General features: G+C 39.8%; 1 protein-coding gene across 1 annotated transcript in view; it reads left to right on the top strand.

The window, feature by feature from the left end:
- Kif24 (kinesin family member 24) overlaps positions 1 to 8,984 on the top strand; it is a 59,396-nt gene that overhangs the window by 29,695 nt on the left and 20,717 nt on the right. The window contains exons 4-5 of the mRNA XM_005362371.2: positions 5,639 to 5,736; positions 6,577 to 6,792. Of these exons, the coding sequence (XP_005362428.1) occupies positions 5,639 to 5,736; positions 6,577 to 6,792 (314 nt within the window). The remainder of the gene's footprint in view (positions 1 to 5,638; positions 5,737 to 6,576; positions 6,793 to 8,984) is intronic.

Below are 8,984 nucleotides of genomic sequence, written 5' to 3'. Positions count from 1 at the left end.
TTGTAGACCAGGGTGGTCTCGAACTCACAGAGATCCGCCTGCCTCTGCCTCCCGAGTGCTGGGATTAAAGGCGTGCGCCACCACTGCCCGGCTCTTTTTCTTTTTAACTTTTTTTTTTCTTGCTTTTGCTGTTTGTTTGTTTTTTAGTTAGGATCTCACTGTGTTCTGTTCTGGAACTTGCCATGTAGCCCAGGGTAGCTTTAACTTACAAAGATCTGCCTACCTCTTCTTCCCCAGTGCTGGGCTTAAAGGCATTCGCCACCACTGCCTGGCTTGTTTGTTTTCTAAACAAAATCTCACTATGCAGTCCTGATTGGCCTAGAATTTGCTAGGCACACCAGTCAAGACTTGAACTTACAGCTATCCTCCTGCCTTGTCTCCTGCATACTGGAATTACAGCATGTGCTTTCCATGCTCAATGTTCAATGCCAGTTTATCACTCGCTGAGTGTGAGTTTTGTTGAGGACAGGCTATGACTCTGTAGTCCAGGCTAGCCTGAAACTTGCTGTACTAGCCCAATCTGGCCTTGGACTCATGACTTTTCTGATGGAGCATCCTGAGTGCTGTTACAGACAAGTACCATTATGTCCAACTCTTGAGTATGAGTCTTGTATTTCACTATAGGTAATATATTATTAGGGATATATTTTCAAATTTAACATGTAAGGGTTTTATAAAATACTGTTCAGATACATAAAAAATTTCAAACTATCTATAAAAACAGTTTGGTGTTGAAAAGAACTTATCCCAAGCTAGCAAGTACCGTTGCACCAATTCTTATAGAGAAGCAGTGATCTCCACAAATGCAGGAAAGTTATATAATCTGTAGTATATTAAGATATTGGAATCGTAGGGGCTAAGGAATTGGCTCCGTGGTTACAGTGCTGGCTGCACAAGCATAAGTAGCTGAGTTCAGACTCCCAGTACCCACATAATAAGTTGAGCATTGTAGCCCCAGCACTGGAAGACAGAAACAAGAGGTCAGCTTTGTGGCTGGTCTAGTTAATTGATGAGCCTCAGGTTTAGGGAAATAATCTCTTTCAAAACATGAGATTCAGAGTGACAGACTCTCAATATCAACCTCAGGCCTTTCCATATGCACACATAGGTGTATACACCTGTACATACACAGTAGGATTTTGTAACTCAGGGTTTCTATTACTATGAATTGACTTCTTAAAAGAATCTGCCTCCATAAACATGTATATTGAACACTGGTTCTTCCTCTTGTTCTCTTGCAAAACCCAGTTACTGGTACTGAGAAGAATGTGGTGATTAATGGGATGTGCTCATAGTTCACCTTAGTCTGCTGAGACACTATTCTATTGCAGTAAATTCTTTAGCACTCAAGTCAAATTGTTGAAACTTAACTCCTTCTTTCAAACTTGCATTGTTCTTCCAAAAATTGAGTTTCACAGTGACATTTCGAGTAATCCAATAGTCTTTCTATGGGCAATAAATTACTAGGCCACTGTACAGCCAACCCAATCATTTTAACAGCTTCATTGATTGTTGATCAATGCACAGTCTATTAGGTTTCAGTGGGAGATACTTACTTTGAAGATAGTTTAAATGACCAATTAGTTGTAAGGCTAGTTAGTTCCACGGCTACTATAGCCAGAGTAATCACTCTGCCCAATCACCATCTACCCAAGACTTCCTTAATGATGCTTCAGTCACAGTAATTCCCTCCAGGAGGCATCATGTTATCTTTTGTATTTTTCCATTATCCCCAAACACAATAACCTTACTTCTTTGTCATTGCCATTGATCAATATTTATTGAATATCCATAGATCTCATAGCATTTTCTCTGCTGTTGAACTTTGGACCTTTGATCTCATAGGTCAGAGTCCTTACCTGCCAACGCTATGATATAAAAATATTGGAAGGACTTACATCCTCTCTTTTTTCCTTAAAAGAAAGTCTGTATCAAACTTGGTTCTAAATGAAAGCAATCCTAGATTCTTTAGGTTTTATTTTGAAACTTATTCAGGGAGTAAAACAGAAAATTTGTATTCATAGTTAAATATCCTATCTTTTCAAATCAAGTATGTCTGCCACTTACTCATTAAAAATTTTATACAAGCACAGAAAACTATTTTCCTTTCCAAGTTTTTTTTTTTTTGTTCAATTTTCTTTTTTGTTTTACTTTTACACCCCCACTGCCACTACATACACACCCATCAAATACTGGAAATTTATTTCAGGGCCTCACCTATGCTAGGAAAATACTTTACCTCTGAGTTGCATCCAAGCTCTGCCCTTCCAATTACTTCCAAAATTACTTTCCAATTTTATTTTTTTTTATTTATTTTTTTATTTTTTTTGGTTTTTCGAGACCGGGTTTCTCTGTGGTTTTGGAGCCTGTCCTGGAACTAGCTCTTGTAGACCAGGCTGGTCTCAAACTCACAGAGATCCACCTGCCTCTGCCTCCCAAGTGCTGGGATTAAAGGCATGCGCCACCACCGCCCAGCCTACTTTCCAATTTTAAAAAATATTTTATATGTTTATTGAGGGAAGGTATCACTGCCTGATCTGCTGCCCAGGCTGTATACTTGTGATCCTCTTGCCTTGGCAACTCAAGTTCTGAGATTACAAGCATGTACTGTCATGATGTTTATAGGGCCCTAGGGAGTTGGCTGGGTGGAAGAACACTCACTGCTCTTCCAGAGGATTTGAGTTCAGTCCCAGCACCTGTGTCAGGCAGGTCACAGTGGTCTGTAAGTCCAGATCCAGGGGATCTGACACCCTCTTCTGGCTTCCATGAGCACCCCCACACATACAGTAGACACTCATCTACATTAGTAAAATAAATCTCTATGGGGACTCTAGGATTTACCATCTCAGCAAAAGGCCTGTGTTTCTTGTTTCATTTTGGTTTTGGTATTTGTTAAGACAGGTCTCACTATACAGCCCTGGCTGTCCTGGAACTCGCTCTGTAGATCAGGCTGACCTGGAACTGACAAGATCTATCTGTCTCTGCCTCCCAAGTGCTGGGACTAAATGTGTGTGCCACCAAGACTGGCCAGGAGCTCATTGGCCAGCCATTCTAGAAATGGCAAGCTTTTAGTTCAGTGTGAAATTGTCACAAGGCAGAAGAGTAATATGTGAAGACACCTGAAGTCCTCTTCCTCTGGTCTCTGTATGCACGCTTATATGTATGTATACAACTCCCACCCACCCCCAACACATACACACACACACACACACACACACACATACATACACACACACACACACACACACACACACACACACACACGGCTTATGCCGGTCTTGAGCTGGTTGTGTTTACCTGAGGTGACCTTGAACTCGTGATTTTTGTGGTTCCAAGTCCTAAATGCTGGGATTATAAGCATCTGCAGCTGCCCCTGCTTTTACTCCATGGGAGGGAATGTCCCTAGGGTTTTCCACGTGTTAGGCGAGCATTCTACTACCAGCTGAACTTCATCCCCAGCCCAGCCCAGCCCAGATCTTTCTTCCATTCTGTAGATGGATTCTCTCACTTTCTAATGTTTGATGACCTTGTAAATGGCTCTGTGATCTAGTTTCTTCTCTAGTGATCTCACTTCATTCTAATGGAATGTAATGGTACATAAAAGATAGTTGAACCTGGGGTAGAGTGAGCTCATTAAATTTGCCAGTTTTCTGGTCTAACTATACAATTATCTTTAGTAAATAATTAGAGCAGGTTGAAGATGTAGCAGAAGATAGGCCCTTAATCTCACTCATTGTGTATGTACTGTCATTCTGCTATAGTCTGTGTGAAATTACTAAGATTTCTTACTCAGGGGTAGTTATGTTACCATCATTATTATTATTATTAGTTATTCAAAAACTATAGTTATTGAATTATTGCTTTCCAGACCCACTGTAATGAAGTCTCTTCTCTCTTTTTCTAGATCAGTCTGATTTTTTATTTATAGCCCTTTCTGTCATATCCAGTTTTTTGCCAGTTTCTTCATTTCCCCATTATTTTCACCTAATTTGAACCTTCTTACTTCACCAGCGCATAGCTGGAGTCTAGTCACAGTCTAGTCACATTGTAAACTCAGGTTAGTCTTCCAGGGAAGTAGCTCAGATTATCCTTCTCTTTTGCAGAATTCTTTACTTTATCCTCATTGTTTCTGCTATTTCCTTTAAGGCTGAAGTCCCAAGACCCCTACCACATAGTCTAAGTCACTCTTCTGCTTACCAGGGTCCTGAGTTTGGTCATATTGGAATTCCCTATTCCTAAACATAACTAAGCAGCTCATTGTTTATGCTTTCTTTCTTGGACCTTTTGCTGATGCTTCTCTGACACTATCTTCCTTCCTCCTCCCATCTCCACCTCTCGCACCACCCCAACCAGTCTCAGTAGTTCTTTTCATAATAGCTTTCCCAGTGAGAGAAATATTTCCCATTGAATTATACCCACCCTCCTCTAGTGGGCAAGATTTTAATAGAAGGAACTTGAAGAAAGGCGTATACAGAAATTCTGCTTTCTGTTCAGTTTTTCTATAGCTGCTTAAAAGTTGTTATTAAAATAAAAATAGGGCTTGAAATACAGCTTTGTTGGTAGAGTTGGTAGAGCTTGCTTGGCATGCATGAAATCCTGGGTTTAATCCACAGCACCACATAAATCAAGCAAGGTAGTACAGTCATGTAATTCTAGCACTTGGAAGACAGAGACAGGAGAATAAGAAGTTCAAGGTCATCCTTGGCTGTATAGCTTCAAAGTCAGTTGGGACATATAAAACCCTGTCTCAAATAATAATAAAAATAATCAAACAGATCCATTGAAACAAAAATTGTGACTTTCCCTATAGCTAAATACTTAATAATCCAACTCAGAGCATCAGGAGACACTGAAGATGGGGCAAATACAGTAACTATCAGGATGCATGTTCATTTTTCTCACCCAAACCATCTCTTAAAGTTTTGCTATCAGAGAGGTCATCTGTGTATTTGTATAGATCTGTACCTTCAGGAGTGGGGTGGAATAATGTCTTTATCTTGGGGCTCCTGCACACTCCTGCTACAGTATTCATCCATCAGCTAACAGCGAATGTTTGTGAACTACATATTAAGCTTTGTAACCTATAGAAGAAAATTATCTTTAGAATTCACACAAATTTTCATATATATTGATGTTGCCTAGTCTGTTAGATAATCCTTATAGAATTCATTTCCTCTCCTAGACCCAAGAGGATTGACTCACTCTTACGTTTATCAGTTTACATTCCTTAAGAGAGAACAAAAGCTGTTTACTTTAGTTATTACACTGTAAGAATGTATATGGACAGGTGGAAAGCAAAGGCATTGTCATTTAACAGTTACTGGTTATTCATTTCTCTGCACTCGTCAGTTACTATTGCTTAGAAATATGGTTAGCTTTGTGGGCTGGAGAGATGGCTCAGTGGTTAAGAGCCCTGGCTGCTCTTCCAGAGGTCCTGAGTTCAATTCCCAGCAACCATATGGTGGCTCACAACCATCTGTACTGAGATCTGGTGCCCTCTTCTGATGTAGGCATAATTGTATACATAATAAATACATAAACTTTTTTAAAAAAAGAAATATGTTTAGCTTTTCCCATGTGTTCATAGAATGGTGATGAAAATGCAAATGTATTTCTATAAAACTCATTTATTTTTTAGCATGTTTTTTATTTTGATGAAGTCTTTGGTGAGGCATGCACCAATCGAGATGTGTACCTGAAGACTGCTCACCCGCTCATTCAGCATGTGTTCAGTGGGTGAGACAGATTTATTCCTTCTCTTACCTTTAGTTTTCTGTTCCATAAGCTGTGTTCCTTTACTAATACATGGATGCTTTTCTAGTTCTTTTGAATTAAATATGAATTTATGTTCTAACCAATAATGTTATTTGGTAGATTTACCAAACATTGAGAAATTTGCAACAAAATTTCCTTTACACTGGAGATACTATTTCTCAGTTTCCTAGTAAAGTAGAAGTTCTCAGTAGTTTAATTTTGTCAGTATTTTCAGAATAAATATGTAAGTGGTTGTAATTAGCTTGAACTTTGGAATCTCTTAGCTAAGGTGGAAAAAAACAGGTTCAAGGTCAGTCTGGTCTATGGGGTGAACTCCAAGAGCTCTAGGCCAGCCTGGATTAGGGTAATAAATGTCACAAAACAACAAAAGAAAAGCACAAAATACAAAAGGAAAGAAGAGTCTTTAGGATACATCTAAGCATCTTATGTAGAATAGAAAGTTGGTGTTTGTTGCTGTGTGTGTGTGTGTGTGTGTCATGCTGGGAATCAAACTCATGGCTTCCCATGTGCAAGGCAAGCATTCTACCAACTTGTATCTCTAGCTCAAGTGATGTTCAAAGTCCTTATTACCTTATATTCAATAGTTATATAGTATCATCAGTTCTGTAAAATAATTCCTTTAAGAAAACATACCTCGGTTTGAGGATGTTTTTACTTTTTGTGTTTTCATAATATAAGACTTCTTAATTATATGCTAGATTTCTTCAAGGATTCTATTTCTTCCTGACATCATTAAATGTCTCTATGTAAATTATCACTTCTTTAAATATTTATAAGTAATTCTAATTATTCTTCTCCCAGAGGCAATGCCACTTGCTTTGCATATGGACAAACAGGTGCTGGGAAAACCTATACCATGATAGGAACTCATCAAAACCCAGGATTATATGCTCTGGCCGCCAAAGATATCTTCAGGCAGCTGAAAGTATCCCAGCCAAAAAGGAACCTCTTTGTGTGGATCAGCTTCTATGAGATCTACTGTGGACAACTGTATGACCTCCTAAATAGAAGAAAACGGTACTAGATAAGAGTTGGTCTCTACATCATTCTGTTTGAGCCAGAGCTCCACGGAATCATTCTGGTCACGTGACTTTAATGACCGACATTTTTGTGAAATGACAGTCTCTTGCATAGGATGTTCTTTCTTCCCCTTTTTTCTGTTTTCTGTTTTGAGGCTGTCTGGCTGTGTAGTCCTGTCTGCTATAAAACTTTCTGTTTTGCCTGGGCAGCTTTGGACTTGTGATCATCCTGACTCTCCTTCCCAAGTGATAAAATTAAAGACTTTTGCCGCAGTGCTTAGCTAGATACATATTTTTTAAACTGTTAATTCAGCTAGAGAAAAATGTAAATTAGCCATCAGTTAATATGTTTTTGGTGCTGGGGGTTGAACCTAGTACCTCACATGTCTGCAATCATTCTGCCCCTGGGCTACAGCTTCAGCTTCCATTAATGTTTCTAAAAGAATAACATCTTAGTACACACCAAGACTCCTCCCCTTTTTCCTGTGAAAAGGTGATAACTTCAGAATGTCAGGAAATCAACATTTATTTAAATATTTCCCTTTAAATGTTAGAGTCAATTTAATACAGTTTTCTGAAATTGTCAAAAAATGCCTTTTTTCTTCACATTCAACTTTTTTTAGCTTTATTTTTATTTTATTTATGTGGGTATTTAGCCTACCTGTATGCCTTTGTACTACATACATGTTTGGTGCCTATGGAGGCTGGAAGAGGGCATCAGAATCCCTGAAACTGCAGTTATAGTCAGTTTCCATGTGAGTACTGGAAACCAGCCTGAGTCCTCTGGAAGAGTAGCCAGTGCTCTTAAATTACGTTTTAATTTCTTTATTTTGTGGGTGTATGTATATGTATGTAAGTGTGCATGTGACATGATGGGGATGTGGAGGTCAAAGAATAACTTCAGGAGTCATTTCTCTTCTGTCTCTATTTTTGTGTGGGTCTAAGGCAGTGCCTCTCAACCTTCCTGATGTGGCAATCCTTTAATATGTGGTGACCCCAACCATAACATTATTTTTTTTGCTACTTCATAACTGTAATTTTGCTATTGTTATGAACTGTAATGAAAAGATCTGTTTTCCGATGGTCTTAGGTGAACCCTGTGAAAGAGTGATTCAGCACTCCCCCTAAAGGGTCTCTAGTCTAAGGGATGGAACTCAGATTGTCAGGTTTGGTGGTGGAGCTGTCCTACTGTCCCACTTCAGCTATTTGTGGTTTTTTGGTTTTTGAGACAGGGTTTCTCTGTGTAACAGCTCTAGCTGTCCTGGAAGTCAAATCATAGACCAGGCTTGCAGAGATCCTCCTGCCTCTGCCTCCAAAATGCTGGGATTAAAGGCGTGCGCCATCACTGCCTGGCTACCTTCAACTTTTAATTGTTATCAGCCTTCAGTTTATTGCTTTTATAAAAGTAATCTAGAAGTGTATCAATATGCCTATTACATGTGTTTCTAGGATAAAGTTTTGTTAGGGTGGGAACATGTGACTTAAACTGAACAGCAAGCAACAAAGTTGTGAAGCTGGAGCATAGGAAGGTGAGAGGGAGGTCAGGAGGTAAAGGATTGTCACCAGAGTGAACTACACCCGATACTCGAGTGGAAAGTTAAGTGTGGCGGAAGGCTAGGAATTCTAGACCAGCACCACAGCAAAGGTGTACAAGCCTGTGGAGTCCAGTGTGACATTCAAGTTCGTGTGCTGTAGGCAAGCAGTGGAGTAGGGTGTCAGACAGTTCCTGTGCAGTTAGGAGACCGTGGGTTTTACTGATAGGAAAGGCTCCAGCAGGGAGGACACTAGGGTATTGAGTGGCATGACGGAAGAAGCCAGCAGGTGCACTGTTACCATCCCAACAAGTAGGTATGCCCGTGTGTCACAGTTGAGAGAAAATACAGTGTTCGGGTCCATCTCTGAAACACAGCTGTCAAACAGAGGCAGTGCTACTCAGTGAATTTTTTGGGCGAGAGTTACTGTCCTCAGTCCCCATCTTTGTAATGTTGTTTAAACCTCCATTTAGCTCAATTAAGGCTTTTCTTTCAACCCCAAGAATCCTCCTTAAAAGCCCTTTCCAAGCTGAGGCTGTAGCTGGGTGGTAGAACACTTAACCTGACATGTGTAAGGCCCTGAATTCAATCCTCAGCATAAAAAGAAAGAAAGAGGGCTGGAGAGATGGCTCAGCGGTTAAGAGCATCGCCTGCTCTT

Source organism: Microtus ochrogaster, linkage group LG5 (genome assembly GCF_000317375.1).
Source record: "Microtus ochrogaster isolate Prairie Vole_2 linkage group LG5, MicOch1.0, whole genome shotgun sequence".
NCBI lineage: Eukaryota > Metazoa > Chordata > Mammalia > Rodentia > Cricetidae > Microtus > Microtus ochrogaster.
Note: the sequence above shows the minus strand (reverse complement) of the source record. Positions and strands in the feature narration are given on the sequence as shown.